The 22636-nt window shown below is 46.7% G+C and overlaps 1 protein-coding gene across 4 annotated transcripts in view; it reads left to right on the top strand.

Annotated features, from left to right (window-relative positions):
* The window catches only part of NTRK3 (neurotrophic receptor tyrosine kinase 3), a 204178-nt gene that overhangs the window by 57053 nt on the left and 124489 nt on the right, over positions 1-22636 (top strand). For all 4 annotated transcript variants that reach the window (XM_053954740.1, XM_053954743.1, XM_053954741.1 and 1 more), the window contains exons 5-11: positions 3108-3265; positions 5513-5655; positions 6231-6372; positions 8505-8801; positions 12197-12220; positions 13020-13090; positions 14791-14893. In XM_053954740.1, coding sequence (XP_053810715.1) covers positions 3108-3265; positions 5513-5655; positions 6231-6372; positions 8505-8801; positions 12197-12220; positions 13020-13090; positions 14791-14893 — 938 coding nt within the window. The remainder of the gene's footprint in view (positions 1-3107; positions 3266-5512; positions 5656-6230; positions 6373-8504; positions 8802-12196; positions 12221-13019; positions 13091-14790; positions 14894-22636) is intronic.

The raw sequence follows: 22636 nt of genomic DNA on the forward strand, positions 1-22636 counted from the left end.
GGCATGGGACAGGGCATGTGTCTCATTTAGCTGCCTAGTCTGGAAAAAAACTGCTTGTGTGTGTGAAGTTCCTGTCTGTTCCAGAACACATTGGAGTGTTGATGGCATCTGTCTCCCACACTGGTCCACCCTGGTGAAGGCTGTCCAGGCAGTTTTGGGAGACAGTGGATGCAGTTCTCTGCAGGGAGCAAAGCTGGGCTCAACCAGGCACCAGCAGTATCAGTTTTGTTGACGAGTTGACTTGATGCCTGCATGGGTCTAGGGTTTCAGTTTTGATGGGTCATTGTCCCATCAAATGGCAGCTCATGGCATGATTCCCACAATTTTCCTCTTTCCCAAACATAGTGTGCCTGTTTAGGGAAGGGTTTATGCCCTGAGTACACCCTACTATCACTCTCTGCTTGTGGTGCTGGTGGATGTCTCAGGTGCAGGTTCAGTCCCTTTTTGGATGAACTCCTTGAGTGACAGGACAGCTCTGCTTGTGCAGAGAGCCCAGCTCCCTTGCAGCTATGATATTTGCTATTTCTCACAGGCATTTTCTGTTTTAAGGAGGGCTGGAGAAGGTGTGGGGGTGTGCACAGCTCCTGAGTGCCTGCAGCCAAGCACAACTTGGCAACAATTTCAGCCTGCGTGCAAAAATGCCCTTTGGGTTTGTTTGTTCATTCCAGGAGTAAGTTGTGTTGGATGTGTCCCACAAAAGGCCCCTTGCCTTAATTCTCACTGGGGTGCTGCTGCACCCTTGGTCTGCAGCACGTGGCAGTGTGCTCTGGTCCAACAATGTGTTTTGTCCAAAGGGCACCCTGTGGCCCCCAAGGTGCTTCTTCTTGCAGGAAGAGAAGGTGCATTTATGTCCACAAGCAGAGGGTTGTAGGTAATGGAGGTGTGTTACAGAAGAGTGAGAGGAAGAGTTGAAAGCAGCTGCATCTCCTAATGGTCCCTGCAAGGGAAGGGGTCTGAGGAGAGAATTGAAAGTCCAGGTTTTTGGGTGGGTTTAGGATAATGTGAGTGTGGAATTCCCTATGCACCTCTCTGGGGAGCTGGCTGGCATGGCAAGGCAGGCACCAGACAAGGAGGAAAGGATATTTTCTGCATGTTAGGACTGCTTTAGCAATGCATGTTAGGGACAATAGGTGCACACATGTACCCTTTCTATCCAAAGAGCTGTGCCAGCTGCCCATGGCACTCAGCACATCCAGCCCCTGATGGGAGTTAATTTGTGCAAAAGCCCCTCTGGGGGTCTTGATTAGAGCGAGTTACACTGCTGGTGTTGGGGCAGGCTGTGGGGAAGTTCTGCCCTGAAGCTCGTGGCTCCTGTATTATTCATGGCCCTTCATGAATTAACAATGGACCGGGAAAGCTGCTGTCTATTACTTACAGAGCTGCCCTTAAGTGCTAGGACAGCAGCTCTCCCAGCAGCCTCGTTTTGTGAGGATATTTGCAGCAGAGCAGAATTTCTCCCCCATTGCATCTGAGCTCCCCCAGCTCCCTGCCAGGTCCCAGAGTACATCCCCAGTTACCTGACCTGCCCTTACCCACTTGCCATCCCATGTCCTGTTGGCATCAGTAATTCTGGGGGCTCCTGAGAGGGAGATTCATAGCTGTGTAGAAGAGGATGTAAAGCCTGTGCAAAGCCCTGGCAGTACCTGTCAGAGCACGCAGGGAGTGTCTCATCACTCAAATCACTGCGCTAATCTGCTCTGGTCTGTTAAATTTAGTGCTTTGGCCTTTGAGTTGCTTGTCTGAGCCTTGTACCTGTGTCACAGAGGTTTATGTGCTTTTGGTGGGAAAGAAATGAACTAATGAAAAGCCACAGAGTGAAGCTTAACTCAGTGTTTGCTCTGAAAAAAAAGGTCAGATGACATCTTGATGTATTTGAAAATGCAAAGTGGCATCATCAGGGTTCTGATTAAGGAACCCTGGATGCTACCAGAAGACCCCTTCAGTTCTTCCTTTTGCAGCACTGTATTGACAAAACAGCAGCTGCAGATGTTTGGAAGGTTGTTTCCAAATCCTGTTAGTCGGTGAAATTAATTTTGTAAAAGCAAGCATGAATTTTGCAGTAACATGTGGTACAGAGCAGGAAAAAAGCTTTCCCCTGTATGATGGGGGGATCTAGATATCACATGAAACAATGGTTTGACCTTTGGAGGTACCCTTCTGCTTTGGGGGGTGACTGAGCTTATCTTTGGCATTACTGGCTCTACTGATCCCAACTTTCTTTGCTTTACAGTTGTATGGGGCGATATTTTGTTTGTTCAGGTTGTAACTCCTAGCTTTGCTCAAATTATTGCAGCCAGCCTTGGTAGCTCAGTCCTGACTGAGCACTGGGCTATTCTCCCTGCTGGGACTTGGCCTTCTTTCATGCCCACAGACAACTGCAGAGCTTTAAAAATGTAAATGAAATGGTTAATAGGTTGGAAAATCAATTATAATAAACATTCCTGGTATATAAACTATGTGTAAGTGTGGTTTAAATGAAGTACATTAAAGGCAGTGCTTTTCTCCATTTCTCCTGGCCAGGTCAGCAGGGTCTCGGTACAGTGCTGATTGATTTGATTAAAATGCATGTTCCCCTGCACATTAGCTTGTGTTCTGGGTCACCAGGAGCCTGTGTTTGAACAAGGAACTTGGGAGAAGGGCTGCCAGCTTCTCTGAGTGCTTGTGGGGACTGTGCTTTGCCCAGCAGAGTCTAGGACCACTGCTGAAGTGGGATTTGAAGATGTAAATCAATATTTTAGGGCAGTAGAGAGCTGTCTGCTCCTTTGCTGAGGGGTGACTCCTTTGGGTGTCTGGGTGACAGTGGGGCCAAGCCACAGCACTGCAGATCTTGTGGTGAGAGACAGTGACTGCATCTGTGTGCTGTCCTGGGAGATGCAAAACCTTGTGTGCACTCATGAAGGAGACTGTGTGAACGCATGGATGTGTGACTGTGGCAGGGGCAGCAATAATAAGTGCCAGAAGACCCCAGGAGGATAACGCAGAGAAGGTTCTACTTTAGCTCTTACACATGCATGGTGGCTGTCCTCCTTGGGGGTCCCAGAGCCAGGTGACAGCTCTGCTCATCCTTCCCCGTCCCACCATCCTCTCTCACCTCTCTCTGCCCGCAGGAGACTAGAGAGGAACCTTTTTAACTGCAGCTGCGACATCCGCTGGATCCAGCTCTGGCAGGAGAAGAGCGAGGCAAACCTGCAGTACCAGGATCTCTACTGCATGACCATGGATGCAGCCATCATCACTTTGAAGGAGATGAACATCACCCAGTGTGGTAAGGATCCCTGGGCTGGACACGAGGGAGGCTAGGAGGAATTCCTGTCCAATCCAGCACCTCAGGTTCAGGAACATGATGTAGCAGGATCTTACCATGTGGTTGAGAACAAGGAGGTTGAAGCTGGCTGGGATAGTTTGTAGATTAAAAATAGACTATCTGGGTAAATGTGAGGCTGCTATTAATGTGCATATGAAAGATATTGGGTGATTTGGGGCATTTTCTTCACTGCAATGCTGCTGCTTGTCAAAGTGTCTGTAGTGAGTCTGTGTGATGTCTTGAAAAGAGCTGTTTCATGTAGATTTTCCTGTGCCTAACGAATCCTAGAAGCAGCATATTGTTAAAAGACCCTGACACAGAATCTTTTATAATTACTCTGTCTCTATTCATTTTCTTTTGTTTTATTTTTCAATTGAAATCCCATATCTGTAGGGAAGAGCCAGAAGTGACTTTATATCTCTTTCTATTTCCTGCTGATGTTTAAAAGAGTCCAGCGGCCCCAGGAGCAACATGAGGCATGTTCAATAGTTATCCCTTTTTCCTTCACCTTGTTCACACATCAACTGCCTGTTTGGTGTCAGGTTTTGCTCTGCTATTGCTATTACTGGAAAGCATCCCTTGCAGAGTAAGGAAAAAGAGATGTACCTTCCACAGAGCAATTAAATTGTCTGTACACAAGCAGCTGTCAAACTCACAAGCTGAAAAAAGGAGGAAAACCAGATTTTTTTTTTTTTAATATAATCATCCTCTGTACTAGGGATTTGGGCTTGTTACTTGTAGCAGTAGTAGACAAACAGCACAGACGTTTGAATTTGCATGACTTGGTTTTTTTGTTGTTTTGTTGGTTAGGTTTTTTTTTCCAAGTTCACCCTGTCCCTTTAAGCTCTGGAAATTGGCCAAAATGTGCCTTTGTGTGGATGAACTAAAAAGATTTGAGAGTGCTGTAATTTCCGCCCCACATGGGATGAATAAGCTGCAAGGATTAAACAGCAACCAAAAAAATCCTTAGGGATCAGGGACAAGAGGAGAGATGGCTCCATCAGTGGTGGCATTAGACTGCAGGGGACAGCAGGGTGCTGATTTGGGAGCAAAAATGTGCTGGTGTGCAGCGTAAGCATCTCCTCTGACCATGCAAATTCCTGGAAGGGTAGGGAGCCACAGTGGTCTGCTTTCCTCAAGAGGAATCTTTCTGTTCAAACTTTAAGACTCCAGGGATGTTGATTTATCCTTGTCCTTTGTGCTGAGGGCGGGCATGGCTAGGTGTGGCCATGTTTGATACCAGCTCAGCCTGGAGAAGACCATACATTGTCCTTCCCATCTCCCTCTCCACTATTCCTGCCACCTATGCAGCTTTGCCAGTTTTTGACTGCTGCTTGCTTTCTTCTGACATCACCCTAATCAGTACAATGCTCCTTCCTTCCTGCTGCCACTCTCTGATGGCCATGAAAGGGTGTGTGTGTCCTCATCCATGACTTTGCCTTGGCACGATGGATGCTGCTGCTCTGTGGTGGGATGGGACCAATGGTCAGTTCCTCCTGCCCTGCTTACTCAATTTGCCTCTGAAAACTTCCCCTATTCAAGAAGACTCTTTGGCCTTCTTGCAACCAGCACTGTCTTGTTTCACATCACAAGGATATTTGGTGCCTGTGGCAGCAAGCAAGGGACTGGTGTAAATCAGAGCCACCATAAATCAGTGAATCCCTCTGCTACCACCGAGGAAGAACAAAGGCACCTTCTATTAGGAGAGCTGCAGTTAATATGAGGACACATCCTTGGTCATCTTTTCTTGATTGTTATAAATTAGAGGGACACTTTCTTCACCTGGAATGCTGAGTGCTCTGTGCCTTGTCCCTGGGGGTGGAGATGCCTTGGATCCTCTCCCAGTACAAACAGTTTTCTCATCCCAGGTGACTGCCCTCGTGAGCAGCTTCTGTGGGAGTAGAGAGATGGGTATGAGGGTTGTGTGAGAGGAAGAGTGGCCAGAACCGGACAGCAGCTTTTGGATTCAAAGCTAATGAGAGGGTCTGCTCAGCTGGCACATCTCTAGTGCCCGCATTTTCCCCTGTCTCCAACACCCCTCCTTTTCTTGGTAGGGCAAGGCCATTCTGTTGCCTCATGCTACTCATCTCGGGGTGCTGGAGGCTGATTTGGAAAGCAGCTTGGTGGGATCTGGGTCCACACACTTCCTGTGGCTGGCTGTAGAAAATTCTGCCCCACACCTGAGCAGTTTTTTTTTGGCTCCTCTAGACCTCCCTGAGATCAGTGTGAGCCACGTGAACCTGACGGTGCGGGAAGGGGAGAACGCCGTCATCACCTGCAATGGCTCAGGATCGCCGCTGCCGGACGTGGACTGGACAGTGGCTGAACTCCACTCCATCAACACCCACCAGGTAGGGGCTGCGACACCTCAGTGCTGCCTGTGCCCAGTGTGGCAAGAGCAGAGTGGCCCCCACGGTTTCCCAGGTCCGTGCATGCAGGGCAGAGAGTCAGGTAGATGGTATGAGAAAAGAGAAATTGTTGTATCCAAAGGAAAGCTGAAGCCATGCTCTGTCCACGTGAGAAGCTGGGGGCTTCCAGAAGGGAGCAAAACATTTCCTCTGTATGGCCAGAAAGTGAAGATGAGAGAGCCTCAGTGCTCCCTGATTGAATTAACTCATGTGTCCTCTGATGGAACTCCAGTGAAACTACCTGTTTGCAACAGCTATAGTAAGATTTTCTAGAGGCTGGCTGTGTTTATCAGTGCTACAATGCCATGGCTCTCCCCTTCCTTGTATTTCGTCTTACAAGATGTGGTGTGTTTGATCAGGTGAGGAAATACCTCCCTTCACCCAGATCCCAGCTGTCTTTGGATTTTGGAGACCTCCTCACACAGAAACTGTCATCCTCCTTTTCTGGGGGTGGTAGAGGGGAGGAAAGGGGCCACCAGATACCAATTTCTGTCTGTATTTCTCTCTGGGTTTTTTAGACCAACCTCAACTGGACCAATGTTCATGCCATCAACTTGACCTTGGTGAATGTCACCAGCGAGGACAATGGATTCCTGCTTACCTGCATTGCTGAGAACGTGGTGGGGATGAGCAATGCCAGTGTGCTGCTCACTGTCTACTGTAAGTACCAGCGGAGTGACCTTGTCCATACAGAGCCCGGAGGGGCTGCCCTGGGAGCTGTTTGAATGCACGGCCACTTGCTACTTGTGTTGTACTGGTTTTGTGGGTGAGGATTAGGAGGAGCTGAGCACAGTGAGCTGGACGTGGATCCTCACACAGCTCTCCCTCTCAAATGTCAATAATTTTGCTTTCCTGATGCCTCCATTGATCCAGAAATGAGCACAAGAGCAGGGAAGGAACAGCAGTGTCACAGTGGTGGGAGTTTCCTGCCTGTGTCTTGGAAGATTCAACAGACTAAAGGAAAGCCATACAGGGAGTAAAAATCTCTTAACAAAAGCAAAGTTTCTTTCCTGTTGCTACGTGAGAGGTTCAATGGCACCCTTGCTAAAGACAGTTTAAAACTTGACACTAATTTCAGGGATGTTAGGACTTCCTCTCGGGTCAGATCCTACAAAGTTAAACTGCAAATGTCATATAAATGTGCATGTATCAAATTTGAACTATTCACTTTTATCTGCAAGTAGCTCAACTTTCTTTGTGCTTTCTAATATAACAAAACCCTGACCTTAAAAGGAAGTTTACACAGCTTTGTGGTCTCAAGCAGCTGAGATTTGCTATGTTTTGCTGTGTCTGTAATATTTGCCCTTACTCTGTAGTTTGAAAACGTCCCCCACCTCAACCTTGACATGTAGAGCAGAGACCCTTGTGGGATTCTGGCTACTCTTGGTCAACCCATTCATGCTGTGTGATGCTTTACTACTTTCATCTTCCTTCCAATAAGTGCTATTGATGGATTGAAGGATGGAGGTAATTAAAGTTCAGCCCAGCTCAGAGATGACTGGTCAGCAGATAGGTGTTTTTTGCATGGAGTTTAAGCATCTGTTCCTCCACCCCTTAAACAGCACTATGCCCATGCCTATTTTCACCCGTGAAATCCTCTAAGCTGCTGACAGTTTCTGCTACCCTTGCTCTTGTTGAACAGAGCCATCGCTCAGGCTGTAATTTTACACTGAAAAGATCTGGGTTTGTGCATGTAGGTGGCTGCCTGTTTTGAATCCCCTTGCCAGGAAGATGTGAACAAGCCACATGCGGGCTTGCGAACGAAAGAGGGTGGCTGGGACACGACTGTGTGGTTCAGGGTAGATGGGCTCTGGTGGGAGAATTTTGCTGAGCTCCAACCAGCTTTGCACCTTTTTCTCCTTTGTCAGCCTCACTGACTTAAAAATTCACTGTCTTTTTTCATAAAGATGGGTCAAATTTGGTATGTTGGTTTTCTTCCTCGTGGATGCCAAATGGATTGTCTTTGCAGCTGGATGGTAGCAGGAAAAGGAGAGTTTTAGGGAAAACATAAATCATTGTGTCATGTATCTTTGCACAAAACTTGTTCTTCTGGTTAAGACCTTGCCAGCCTTGGGGTTTGGGACCTTAGGTGTAGGTGTTGTAAATGGGGTTTCAGAAGCTATAGCAGAGCAACATTTGAATGCTTGGTGTGTCCCAAGGGGAAGACAATGCATATGCAATAAATTGCAGGTGGAGTTTCTGCTTTTCTTATCCCTCTCCCACTCTACTCCCTCTAATTAAAACACCCCTGGAGGCTGTTCGGCGAGTGAGATCTCCTTTGGGATATTCAGGCAGTCAAAGCCCCCAAGGACAGACAGTCTCTGAGGGATGTTTGCTTCCACAGCTATGCAATCCAGAATTGCTCAGTGTGACTGGAGACCTCCCATGGGCACCTTGCACATCTGTAATGTAATGTAACAGTGCTACGTCACTGTGTTCTCCTTAATGGGGACAGGCAGTCTCCCTGGGATCCCCTGGGGGAAAGAGAGCAGCAGTAGATGTGTGGACAGGACAGTTTAAGCTTAATTGTATCTGGGCTGGTGAAATTTCCATCCCTGTCTTTTATTTATACCCCTGTTTGGAAGGCCAAGAGGCCTGGCCGTGGCTCAGACCCTCCTTTGAGGGAGGGTGGAGTGGTTCTCATGACAGCGCTGCTTCTTTACAGACATCCATGGGAAGAGTAGAAGGAACAAGTGATTTTGGAGGTTTTCAATGCTCTTGGTTTCCGTGGTGCACAGAGTGGTGACGTTGGGTGGAGGTTGCTGTGAGCCTGCCATGTTTCTCTCTGCTAGATCCCCCTCGCATCCTTACCCTGGAGGAGCCGGTGCTACACATGGACCACTGCATTGCATTTGCAGTGCATGGGAACCCAGCTCCCACCCTTCACTGGCTGCACAACGGCCAGGTCCTCCGGGAGACAGAGATCATCCGCATGGAGTTTTACCAACAGGGGGAAGTGTCTGAGGGTTGTCTGCTCTTCAACAAACCCACTCACTACAACAATGGCAACTACACGATTGTGGCTACCAACCAGCTGGGCTCTGCCAACCAAACTATCAAAGGACACTTCCTTGAAAAGCCTTTTCCAGGTAGGATATTCAGTTTATCTCATCAGGGCTCCTTGCAATCCCAAGGTCTTACTATGGCCCTGCCAGGAATCCTTGCACCTCAACAAGGCCTTGACAACCCAAGTTGGTTTTGTCTGAACATCAGGCTGGAAGAGGTGACCCCTGGCAGCCTCTTCTTCGGACCAGTATGATTTTCCTACACAAGTGTACTTTGGTGTCATATGAACTCTTTAATGCTGGGAGAGGTGCTAACTGCTTTAGATAATTTTATTTTGTAGCATATTCTGCAGGGTATTTATTTATTTATTTTAAAGTATTTTAGTAGTATTTTAAAGACCTTTAGGAATTTCCATGGGAATAGGATGTAAGTTTGGCCAATTATTTTGGGTCTCCTTTTGGGTGCCCCAAAGACGTTGCTGAATTTTTTCTAGAAAAACTGTTCTGCTTTGTGGTAGTCATAAGCTATAGAAAGGAAAATCCTTTGAAGTGATGCAGCCTGTCCCTTTGTTTCTTTTACTTCCAGCTTGCATCTGTGACATGATTAAAGCTGGATGCAGCGGTGTCAGGATTGTTTTCTTTCCAAATGCAATATGTGCAATTCCAGGATGACAGGGCTACAAAAGATGCGACAGCTCAATTAGTCACTTTGCATCAGTTTGCTGGGATTTCTTAACTGATTGCTTGGAATTCCCTGTTGCACTCCCTGGTGATTCACAGCTTAAGTGTAAAAAAAAAAAAAAAAAAAGCGTTTGAGGACATGAAGATGCATCTCTGGGAAGCACTGTAGAGACTTCTGTGGTGGCCTGTCTGCTCTGTAGGAGCAGCTTGATCTATTCCCTGGCAGTGCAACACCACACTGGCCACCATGGAGTTAAGATCTATGCTGCCTTCAGGAATGATGCCATGAGAAAGTGGCAGCTCTAAATTGGCCCCTGCAGCCCAAGAAAATTCAGCAAAATAGGGCATTTGCTAAATATAGCAAAATACCAACGGTACTCTCATTTATTATTTATATCACACCATATATGTACACAGAGTTTCCCCGCAGGTCAAATATCATAAATGCAAACCCAAATCTCTGCCTTGAAGTTCTGACAATTGAACAAATGAGCTGATATGGATGGGAGTGGAAAATGTGTATTCTGACTTCAAGGATGCTGCCCTGTTTGACTATCTGACCTATTTATGTTTCCTTCTGTCAGGGCAGAAGAGCTTATCAAATGTAGGTGGGTGAGGAGAGGTGCACAGGTTTGCAGTTTCAGCTCTGTCAGGTCCCACCTTTGTGACTCAATTTCCCCATCTGTGAAATGAGGGCAGCCCCTAGGTAGGTGCTGGACCTGGAGGAAAGGAAGGCAGATATGCTTCCCTGCTGGAGAGCTGATTTTGGAAAGGAATCTGAGCCATGCTGTGGTGTGGAAAAGCACACTGATGTTTGAAGAGCATCTTCTGTAAGAGGCTCTGGGAGAATGGGGTTCTATGAATATATGTAAAATATTGCCCTTGTGAATGCAGCTCCACCCATGGCCCATGTGCTGTTGGGTGTGGGATGCTTACTGACCCATTTCCTTTATTTCTTCTGATCCAAAGTCCCAAGCCATTCCTCACCCTGGCAGACCCTGTCAGCCCAATGCAGGATGTAATTTACTTTCCTTGAAGCTTGTTGCTTCGTCCACTACCACAGCTGGCATATACATTCACTGCAGCTGACATTTATAATTTCCCATTTGAAGGTAGATTCTTTCAGAAAATGACACACACTGAAGGTTCCCCAGCGTGGCTCTTTCAAGCCCCTTGTTGCTTAGAGCAATTCACATGTGCAAGGGCTTTGCTGTCACTACCCAGGGTGAGATTATTATTCTTAATTAATTAATGAAAGCACAGTGCCTGGAAGACTTGGTCAGCACAGAAAAGGACCTATGGCCATGTATTTTAGCATTCCCTGGTCAAAAACCTCTCATTGGTAAAAGGCCACACTCTGCTTTCTGGGCTGAGAGGAGCAAGGTGCTGTTAGAAGCTGGGGTCTGGGATATATAAGCTGCATGCCATATCTGCCTTCTCTCTGATGCTGCAGGGCAGCGGCTCCCAGGACAGATTTGTGTCATTTCCTGTAAAAATCTCATTGCATGTTGTCATTGATATCTCTGCCACAGGCTAACAACTCCTTATTTAATCCACAAAGGTTAATGTACCTGTGATGAGTGTTCAGTTCTTTGAGAACTTCTCATAGAACTCAAGCTGGCTGAAATTTCTTGGCTATTTTATATGCTTGGAAAAATAAGGTTTAATGGAAAAAAAACCTTTTTGTGCATTTCTGTTGAATTTGCTTAGTCCAGCAGAGGAAAATGGAAAGGGGAAAATGTAGAAGCAGCAAGAATTTTGAGTAGATTCTGCCTTAATAGAGAAGAAAAAGTCTCCAAATAAAATATTTTTTTTCTTCCCCCCCCGCCCCCCTTGCTAGAAAAAGCCAAGGAAAGTTACTCTTTTGCTTGACTGAAACAAAAAATATTTGTTCAGGTTTTTTCCCCTGGTTTGGAAAGCCATGTTTGTCACCTGGGGTTTGTTTTACACTCCCCTTCCAAACCTCACCCATGCTCCAGTGTGAGCATTCCAGCATCCTTCCAGGAGCCCTCTGCCAGCAAAGCTGTGTAAACTCCAGTTAATATCAGGCTCAGTTTCTTACAGGGGCGAGTGAATTGGAAGCTGACGTGATTCTCACTCTGTGTAAACTGAGTGTCACCGAGGGCTTTAGACCTCACTGTCTGGGGCCTCGGCCACCTCTGGAGCTGAAGGAGCTTTGCTGAATAGACTGGAGCAGTCAGCAGGCTGACAGCAGGGCCTGCTGTGGTTGTCTCGGGCAAGAGGCAGCTCTTGGACAGCCACAGCCTCCGTGTCCAATTCAGAAGCTATCAGCTGTTCTGAGTGGCTCATGAATAGCAGGTCACAGGGGGTCTCCTCTAACTCCTGGCCCCAAGCTGGGCTCCCCTCCATGGGAACTGGTCCTCATACTTGAAGGATTTTATCCATGGGTGCACACTGCTATGCAAGGCAAAACCTGTTTCTCTCCCCTCCACCTCCATCCTGCAGAGCCCTGTGTGTGTGTTGAGCTTTGCTTGCCTGCTGAAAGCAGGGCTGTTTACCCATCATTCAAAAGTGCTACTTGTTCTCCATTTTGGCCCCACAGTAGTATCCTTCCCCTCCTCTTTCAGCCCAAGGCTCTCCATCCTGACCTCCAGCATGTCCTGCTGGCACATGTACTGTAATTTCCAGGAACAGTTGCCCAAGAGGAAAAAATATGATTAGTTGGTTTCCTCGTCTCTTTGGGGTGGTGGAGTATGTCTGAAGTGGGTGGGGAAGGAGACCCCTCTCCCTTTGCTGTGCTGCTAACTGTGTTGCTTCTCTCTTTGTCCTTTCCACAGAGAGTACGGACAGCTTTGTCTCAAGTAAGTGTCTCCTTGCCTTTTGAATACTGTGGCTGGTTTGTTTCTGTGGTTTCATCTTCCCCTCTGTGATTTACATAGCAAGAATGAGGAAGCCAGAAGCAGGTTGATGGAGGTTGCACAAAACCCTGGCTTCCCTGTGCATGAACAAGATTGTTGGGGAGCTTGTGATCAGCTTGATAATCTCATGAGACCAGGAGATGTTCATCTGCCTCTAGTGGTTTCCCAAAGGTCCTATAAAGGAAATGATGGTTGGTTGTGGTGCAGCAAAAGGGATCTTAATTTCATGGAGGCTGGGCTGTCCCCAACATCTCTCTGGTGTGGGCTGGGATGAGAAGCAGGTCTCAATTCTGTTGTGTTTCTTCCACAGATTATTCCCTCCCCCCCCCCCCCCCCCCCCAAACACATCATACACCATAAAAAGCATTCAACTTAATGTTTGTTCAGATCAAGTTTTGCTGGAGTCAGTTGTATTTTAACCCCACTTAGCTCAGTAGATTTCTGAAAATAGGAAGAGGGCTCAAGGGTGGTGGGAGACTATTCCAGGACACCAGGCACCCAAATGTTTCTCATTTGTGAGGCTGGAACAGCATCAGCATAGTGCTGGTCTGTGTTTTCTCTGCTGATGTGCACAGGGAACTCTCTGATGGTTGATTTGTGCCTTCTCAAACAGAAACTTGCAGCCTCTTTTAGGGGTGAACTGAATCTCTTTGGGCCAGGCACTGCTGTTGGAATGTGCTGGTGCCTTGGGAGTCCCGTGGGAGCCACACTGAGGTTTCTGTCTTTGGTGTTTTGGTTTCAGTCGGTGATTATGAAGTGAGTCCCACCCCACCGATCACTGTGACCCACAAACCAGAGGAGGACACTTTTGGGGTGAGTCCTGGTCTCTTCTCTACAGAACTGCTCAGTATTTGTATTTCTCTGCTGTTTTGAGATGCTTGCAAGAGAAATCTCTTCCTTTATGACTCAAGGCAGCAATCAGAAGGATTTTGCGGCTTGTGTTGGGCAAGTAAAATACTGACACAAACCATCTGATCCTCTTGGGTCTGCAGAGTGGAACCAGGGAACCCTTTGAAAATAAGGCATCCTGTGAAGTCTCTGCTGGCAGGGTCAGGAATTCTCACTCTTAAAAAGTAGCACCCAGAGAACAAACAAACAGGCAATTGTGTGTTTTGGACTGTTATTGATCTGTTAAGCTTAGCCTGGTGAAAGACCTGGGTTTAGTTTGGTTCAATTCTGTCAATGTGTGTTTGCCCTCTCTCCTGCTGTGCAGGACATGCCTAAAATGAAAAAGGAAAGTAAGTCTAGGGCTTATCAGATCTCAGCATTGTCTTTCTTCTGCAGCATCCCAGTAGAAACAAGAAAAAAAACTGTGCATAAGTATTAAAAGAAAAAAAAATTAGCATGTTACACAATTGCTCTAATTCTGTGGAAGTTTTAAGATACTGAAATCCACGAGGTGTCAACAGAATAAGCAAAACTCAGTCCACCCTGGTTTCAGTTCTCATCTAACAGAAAATCTCCTTTAACTGAAGTGGAAGCTTTGAATAGTGAGGCTGGAGTAATAATGTGCACTGATTATTAAATATAAAGCACAGAAAAATAGCTGGGGATGAAAATAGAGTGTAAAATAAAAATTTTAAAATATTATAACAAATGTACCGAGAGCAGGGAAAAGGATTGCAAAATGAAATTACTTCTTAGTTAAATGATGTATTTTCTATTATAGCAGAATAGAGTTGTGTAAAAGGAAGCAAAGTTTAAATGCATCACAAGACCTAGTACAGAAGAATTGGACACATGCCAGAGAAATTGTTGTTTACATCAATGCAATAAAAAGTATTTTGAGCAAAGAGTTGAAGGAATAAATATTCATAAATATTAAAATAAGCCTGGGATTGTAAACCCTTTAGGGCAAGGAGGTTTTCTTTCCCTGCTTGTACACTGCCACAGTGGAACCACAGCTCCAGTGAAGGACATGGACATTGCTCTACTATAAATATTTACTAGTAAAATTACAATAAACAGGGAACTGTTAGAGGCTTTTGGAAAACTCCTTTTTACAAGGAAAAACTCCTTAATTCTACTTAATTTCTTCTGTTTTCTCTTTCTGTTCTGTTATTTTCCCTCACTCTGTCCTGAGGGATTTTTGGATGGAGGCAGAACTGTGCTCCCAGCTTTGAAGAGCTTTAGTGTTGTGATGTCATGGCAAAGATGTGATGTCAGAAATGGAGGCTTGGGCTGTGATGCAGTGAAGGGAGAGCCCAGGCATTGGAGCAGAGGTCTTTTTTCCCTGCAGATATATGGAGTGAGAGGCTGGGGAAAACTGGTGCCAGAAGAGTATCAGTGATGGGAAGATCCCAGACCTCCCAGTCCTGCAAAGAGCCTGTAACTTCTCCAGGCTGTGCCAGGGCCTGCTGCTTTAGCTTGTGCTTTCCTCCATAGCTGACATCCACAGGGGTGCAGCAGATGGTGTGAGCCTATAGAAAGGTTAAACTGGGCAAGGAGGTGCTGTATTTCTGATTTAGACTCCTAAATTCCTCTGTGTTGACTCTAAGGCTTCTTCCTTCCAGGTTTCCATAGCGGTTGGGCTGGCAGCTTTCGCTTGTGTCCTCTTGGTCGTCCTCTTTATTATGATCAACAAGTATGGCCGGCGGTCCAAGTTTGGGATGAAAGGTAGGTGCAGTTGGTTTCCCCTAGCAGGAGGCACCTTCCAGGATTGCCCAGCTCTTATAGCACATGTGGAAAGGTGTTGTGGCTTTATTCCTACAACGCAAAGCCTTCCAAAGGCAGTGCAGTCCTCTTCTGTCTGTTGAGAGAGTAAGGGAAACAAGTGAGCTGGTGGTTCTCACCTGTGTGAGCTTCTGTGGGCAGGAGTGTGGACATGTGTTCCTTCTGAGTACATAACTGCATCTACAGGTTGTCCAGGAGAGCTCTGAGTCTGCTCCCTCCAGCCCTGCATTGTGTTCAGGACAGCATGGTCTGGGTGAAATCTGTTTTATGGACTTGGTGGTGCACAGGCTTCTGCTGCACTGGCTGCAGAGCACAGGGTGTGCAGGGGGGGCAGAAGGATGTGAAATTGGTTTGAGTTCTCTTGGGAAGGCAGGTGCAGCCACTCTGTGCCTGTCTCTGAGTGGGGACTGAGATGCTGCTGTCACTTTATGTCCATACTGGGAAGGCAGTGGTGTGGAAGGTCACTTTCTGATGACTCTCTGATGAAAGGTTTTCTCCTCTGTGTCATGAATAATGACTTTAGAAATTTATTTCAAGTATCACTGATAGTGAGAAGGTGTTTGATGTTTGCCAGGCAGAACTGGTCTCTGTCCTAGGGACAGCAGCTCTGTGATGAGACAGAGCCAATGCCAGAAGTAGATAATTCTGTGCCATCTGTTTTTTGTGACTCTGCTGGTATCTCCAGTTGGGCAGTGTTGATGGTGCCCAGTGAAGGCTGAAGGAAGAGCCTTCACATGACAAAGTAGTTCCCAGCCTAACTGGTGGCTTGTGCATGCACTGTTTGAAGCCAGGCTTTGACAAACATGAGATTCTCCCAAGGCTCCCGAGTCACTGCCTATTTCCTGGCCTTGCTGTGGTCTCTGCTTCAGGGCAGGTTGATAGATTTGGGAATGTTCCTTGCACTTGCCTAGGCCTTTGTTTTCTTCACGTAGACATTTCCTGAGTGGGTCCAGATGGGATTCTGGCTGGAGTTTCTCCTATGCATCCTATGGAGATAGAAGACAGGACATTTAATTAAATAGTGACTCTTCCACACCAACTTAGGAATATTTAGTCCATATGTCCAATGATAAGAACCATCTGGTGGAGTGTACTGACTGGTGGGTGGAGTGGAGGAATGGAAGACATGGTTCCTGGGATCAATTCCCAGCTCTTCTACTGACTCACTTAGTGGCCATAGGCAATTAGCTCTCTTAACCTCTGCCTCTGCTCTAATTTCCCCATCTGTAAAACTGGGATGATGTTATGTGCTTTCTGGAGGGATTTGTCAGAACACTTTGGAAGTGCTTGGGCATGTGCCACTGATGGAGCTTTGAGAAACAAATATGAAAAGGAAAAGTAACATCTGACTCCAGTGGAAGAATCAAAGGGGAGTGAAGTGAGCCTAATGTGAGTAACAAGTCTTGGTGAACAGATGTGTGTATGTGTTTAGAGGTGTTTGGATAAGTGTGTCAGTGGATATTCTGCATTCCCAGGAACCAGAGGGGTGCCATGATGGGCCCTTGTGTGTGAAGTTTAATGGAGGCACAATTGTTTAGCTAGAAAAATCTGCTTTCCTCCTCATCATGCTGTGTTTCTTCCAATTCTGATATGCAACCACTACCCTGCAAAGTTTCTACAAGTTTTATTGGCTTTGCTTGGAGAAATGGAGTTAACAGAAGACAAATACATCTTTAAAACCAGGGAGATTATTAAGTCACAATTGTCATAGGCAGCACCATAGCCTACTCACAGTGACCAAACTCTGCTCAGTTAACTCTTGGGCAGGAGGCATCCTTTGTGGCACCCAGTGTGTTATCATTTACTAAGGAAGAAAAAAAAAAATCCAAACTCCGAGTCTTTCTGGGCAAGTGCATCCCTGATTTGGGAGCTGTTTGTTGCCAGCTGATATATTGCCACTTGTTGTTGAAATCCCAGCTTGGCAGGCCTGCAGGAGCAGACTTTTCCTGTTGATTTTGTCAGATGCAGAACATTGTGTGCTCGTGTTGGACATGTTACCTAAAGCACCTCATGAGTCTTTCTGAGTACATCTTTTTCCTTCTGCTTCTCCAAGTGTTGAGCAGATGGTTTATTTCCTAGAGAGAGGTGAGTGTGGACTGACAAAGTTGGATGTCACGTTGTGTTTGGAAGGCTCCCTGGGCCAGCCTGCTGGATTGCCCACTGGCCTTAGAACAAGGCTGACGAGTGTCCAGCTGCTTTTGTGGAAAGAAAGCCGTTGTGGCTTGAGGGATGTATGCTAGGAGAGGACTCCGAGGGGAAGGTCTGTCCACTTTTGTCTTGTTCTGGCTGGTGGCACTCCCTTGGAGCAGCGCAGCAGAGTCCTGCCAGAGCCAGGCCCGGTTACCGATGCAGCGGTGGGAAAGCCCGCGGAGCCGAGCGTGCCTCCGCCGGGCTGGAGCGCTGGCACCAACAAAAGCTCCTTTGAGAGCGGCTCTGACGCGCTGTGCTCCTCAGCTGAGCTCGCCCAGCCTGGCTCCGGGCCATCCCTCTCGCCTTCCCCTGCTCCCTCCGGAGAGGACATTCATTAACGCGGAACGGCGGAGGTCAGAGCCCCTTTCTGGCTGCCTGTTGGCTTTGGCTGCTCTGGCTGGGGGGGAACGGGGTGGGCTGAGGCAGCTGGGGGGAGACGGGAGCTCACTGGAGCTGGGGTGGTGGAGGCGGCAGGGAAATGGCAAACAAAGCTCCTTTTTTTTTTTGTGAAAAGTGGTGTTCCGTGAGCAACAGAGAGGCAGTGGAGCGAAAAGCACTGGGAAAAATGAGTGTTAAAACTGAGACTCGTTGAAGTTGCAGAAGGGTGTTGTGTATCCAGAGGAGGGGCTGGGGTGCTTTTTAAAGCCTTGTATTAGTGTGGGGAAAAGAAAAGGGTCTAAACAAGCAAGAAATTGAAATTTGGAGTCCTTTGGTTTACTCTTTGTCCCAAGGGGGTGTTTTTTTGGATGGGATAGACCATGTGGGAATAAGGAGGCCAATATCCTGCTTTCAGTTGCTACTTGCTCCAGCTCTGGGGCCAGTGTCCCACGTTCCCTGAGTGCCCACCCAAGGTGGAGAGCTTTATACCTCACCTCCTGGGGTCAGGTTTCTCACTACAACCCTTGTAAACAGTGTCTTCCAATCTAAGTTTAATCTCAGCAGATGACAGGAAATGAAATTTTGTAGTATAATAAAAAAGCCACATGCAAGTCCCAGGACTAAGAAAAATTAAATTTTGTGGAAGAGTAATAATGGCACAGAAAAGATCTGGGGCATACAAAATGTTTGGATGGCACAGTGATGGAGACTGTAAATACTTAGGTTGGTGGACTAAAATATATTCCCCTTTTACTTGATTTCTGTTACATTTGCAACTGCCTCGGGATGAAGGACGTGTACTCATGCAAATCTGTGATGTGTTCCTGGTGCTGCACAACTTCAATAAAAACCAAATGGCATTAGCTGAGATATGCAGAGAAAGGTGCTAGAGAAAATCTAGAGACAAGAGCACTTGTAGTTTTGCTGAGATTAACTGTTTTCCAGGCTCTGAGATTAAAAACTACTTCCATTGTCCAAACAAGGTTTTCTTCCTCGAGTGGAGCCAGTGCCAGCTAATGGTTCAGACTTGGTTACAGCTGGCAAAGAGTCAATTGGTTTTTTATCTGATTTCCCAAAGAAATAAGGTGTGTGATCATGCTGCCTCTCTGCACACACACAGTGTGTGTGCACAGCTCTGCCTGCCTGCATTTCCCCTTTCTGTGCTGCAGCTTCTCAATGTGCTGGCCCGTTCCACCCAGAGAAGAGGGGAAAAGGACTTACAGGTGCCTTTACAGGGATCATGGAATTAAGGGAACTTAATAGAATGACAATTCAGGTGATATCCTGCTGACAAAAACACCTCAAGGCTTTCTGGGCATTGGAGAATTCATATGGAAGCTCAGCCTTGGACAGAAAAACAGAGATCAGGCTTTCATGGGGTCTGCTGTGGTGGGTGGTGTGCACGTGTGTGCACATGCATATATATGTTTTCTTTCTGAATAAACAGAAACAGGGAGGAGGTGGGGGAGAACTGAATGAACAGTAAACAAATACTGCCCACGCTTTCTGTAACGTTTGAGGAATCCCATTGCTATCAGTTTATTTGATATTTGCTCTAATAGCCCTGATCAAAGTGCTGGCACTGCTGATGTGCCTGTGAATGTCAGAAATACTTGCAGAGCTGTTCCATTGTAATTTAGTGTTCGTTAAAAGGTACTTAAAGCAGTTGTCTATTTGATTATGATTGGGGGCCATTAACATTTTTTTCCATAAACAGATGGTTACTGTCCGCTGAGTTGATTGCAGAACAATTCCAGAGTTCTAATTCAGGAGGAGCTGCTCCTACAAAGATATCTCGGATGCCTGGCTTTTTGCTTTTGTTGATTTGGATTTTTAATTTATGTTTTTAGATTTTTTTTCTTTTTCCTCTTACATTATGTAATTATTGCTACAGGTTCAAAGGAGGGGAAATATATACATGTATATATATCAGAGCCATGATCTGCCTTTCAGATGAGGCTTAATTCTGTCCCATGTTGCCTTGGCCAAGCCTGGCTATAATCATACACTGATTTTATTTTTTTTCTCCCTGATTGATTGTTGTATAGGCATGGAGGAACCCTCTGCAGCTTGGAGAGCCTGCATATCAAGGGTTTACTGCTCAGGAGAAATCTGTGATCAGGGCCCTTTCATTCCTTCCTCCTGGGAGCCTGCCATGTAGTAGGAGCAGGAAGAAAGAGCAAAGTACTATCAATCTGGCACAGCCACAGGAGAGAAACAGCCATACATCAGCAGCCATGGCAAATTCCAGGGATTTGGGGATGTATGGCTCTCCAGAGCAATGGGCTGGAAATGGGAACTCATTGTTGCTGTGTTCTTTGAGCTAGGTGTGAGATGTGTTGAGCCCCCTGAAACATCCAAGCAGAGCTGCTGCATGGGACTGATGGAATTCAGGGGTTCTCCTTGCTGGTATCCTTCACTTTGTTTGCAAATAGCCTTGATATACTTCTACTCCTCAATATTACTTGGGTTTATTTGCTTGGGAAGTGGATTGAAAGGGCATGTGGTTTCACTGGGGCTTCCTTCTATAAATACCTGCTTATACTCTGCTGAAGTGCAAGCGGTGCTATTTTTATGTTTATTTATTTAATGCCTTCAAGGTGATAAAGCATAAAGCTCTTTGAGCTGCTGAATATTGCTTTCTATGACTGCCTGAAAGTAAGTTGTAGACTGGTGGGGCTCAGTGTCAGTCCTTTCTCCCAGGTAATAAGCAACAGGTCAAGAGGACAAGGCCTCAAGCTGCACCATGAGAAGTTTAGATTGGATATTAGGGAAAATTTCTTCATTGTCAGGGTGGTTGTGCATTGGAACTGGCTGCTCAAAGAAGGGGTGAAATCGCTGTCCCTGGAAGCATTAAAAAAACATGGATGTGGCACTTAGGGACACCTATAGTGGTAGAACTGGCAGTGTTAGGTTAATGGTTGGACTTAATGATCTTTGAGATCTTTTCCTGCTTTAACGGTTTTATGGCAAGTGTCTCCCCCTCTGCTGCACCATGCACTCTGTAACTGGTATGGTGGCAGCAAGGGACAGCTGCTATGAAGCCCTGGGCTCTGTAGCAAACCTTTGAGAGATCCCACCTGTCCCCTGAGGTGCTGTGACTGTGACAGGCTTCTGCTTCTCCTCTTTGCAAAGGCGGGTCCACTCTCACTCCAGCAGTTAAATGCTTGCACCCCTTGTCCCTCAGTTCAGGTGGTGTTGGTCTGGTGAAGGCTTGGAAGGTCACACTGGTCCCTGGTGCTGTCTGAAGGGGCAGGGAGCCACCCTTGGCTGGACAGGTGCACTGAATGATCCTGCGGGAGAAACGGTTAGCAAAAGGTCAGGATTTATTTAGACCTCGAAATAAAACATTTTCCCACTCCCAGAAGTATGAATATGTTATTTATAAAGGAAATGTAAAGTGCACTGACCAGCCATTATTTATTTTGGTTGCTGTTACAAAACCCAGGTGTCTTTTTTAGGCCACTGCTGAAAGCAGGGAAAAAAAAAAAGATCAGTGGTGTTCAGGTGACCCAAGAAGCCCCAAGGCTGCTTCACACTATATCCCTGCAGGCTCTTCCTCCCTGTGCATGACCTCCCTCACTCGGGGTGTCTGTGTTTGCTCCAGTCCCTGGCTGGGTGCTCGACCACTCACCCTGAGGGAGCCCCATGGCAGAGCTGGTGTTTGCCCAGGGCAGCTCAGCATCAGCAGGGTCTCCTCATGGACTTTCACAAACATTTCTCACATTGTGGTGTTAAAAGCTGCATGAGTGACCCTCATCTTACCTGTGATTCTGCATCAGCTGAGGTGCTGGAAAGAGATTGGCATTTATTTATTTTTTTAATGCACTTTTTTATTGAAGTGTCCCTTTTCCAGCCTCAGAGTGTGGAAAAGTGTCCCTTTAATTGAGGTGTCCCTTTTCCAGCCTCAGAGTGCTGGAGATGCTGCTCCTTGTAGCACTGTGCTGGCTTCTGCCTTTGTGTAAACCTGCAGGAGTGAGAGGGTGAGAATGAGCCATGGCTGCTTCCCTCGGACCACAGGGGTGGGAAGATGTCCTTCACCCATTTGCCATCCAGGAGCAACTGAATTGCCCCAAGTCCTCATCCAACAGCCTGCACCCATCTTTGCCACAGCTGTGAGATTGCCCAGGCTCAGTCACCTCAGCAGGCTCCCCAAAGGACCATGCAGAAGGTGCTAATCCTCACAGGGCTCCTCTCCACAGCACTGATGCTCCTGCCTGCCCTTTCCTTGCCTCCATGGCTCCAGCCTCTCTTTGCTGCTTGTTCTGATGGTGTCTGTCTGTCCTCATGTGGCTTTGCTTTAGTGAAAGATGCTGGAATGACAGCACAGAGCCAGAACAATTCTGTTGATCTCCAGAACAGGTACTACATGAAGCAGCAGGATAAGCTATTTTGTTTAAACAATAGGACTAAGTCTGATGAAGACCACCATCTCCACAAACCTTGTGTCCTGTGCACTCTCGTGTGCCTCTCTGCAGGCAGCCAAGGAGCAGACAAATGAATGCCAACTTTGATGTGGCTTTAATAAGGGGCAGGGCAGTGTTGGAAGAACCAAAGGACTTTAATTAATATTTTAGTTGTGGTTTGTACTGCACTTGTCCAGCTATTCTTTAAAAAAGATTTTGCTACTGCTAATGCTGATAAATGGTCCTCTGGGAGGATGTCCCTGTTGAGTTTATCACCACTTCCTCCTCATGACTTGCTGCAGGACCGTTGTTCATTTATGTGGTATTTAGGCAGGGATGCAGTGATCTGTCACTCTGTCCTTACACCCTGGAGCAGGAGAGCCTTGCACTTAGTCAAGGGACAGGTGAGTGTGATGTAAATGCAGGATTGGCAAGGGAAACCCTGGGCAGCTGTGAAGGCAAATGGAGAGAAGAAAAAGAAAAGTGCTGCTTGGTTTTGAATGTGCTTGAAGGAGTGCCTAGAAATTCAGAGGCAGTGGAATAACCTCCCAAGGGAATGGATAAGAGCTGTCACCTGGGCTGTTCGAGCTTTGACTAGTAAAAGCACTGGGGAAGCAAATTGTAGAGAGCACTGGAGCATCTGATGATCTAATGGGCTTGTTCCATCTCCAAGTTCTATTTCTTGTGGTGCAATAGAGAGCCTGTCTATGTC

Source organism: Vidua chalybeata, chromosome 13, assembly GCF_026979565.1.
Source record: "Vidua chalybeata isolate OUT-0048 chromosome 13, bVidCha1 merged haplotype, whole genome shotgun sequence".
NCBI classification, from domain to species: domain Eukaryota; kingdom Metazoa; phylum Chordata; class Aves; order Passeriformes; family Viduidae; genus Vidua; species Vidua chalybeata.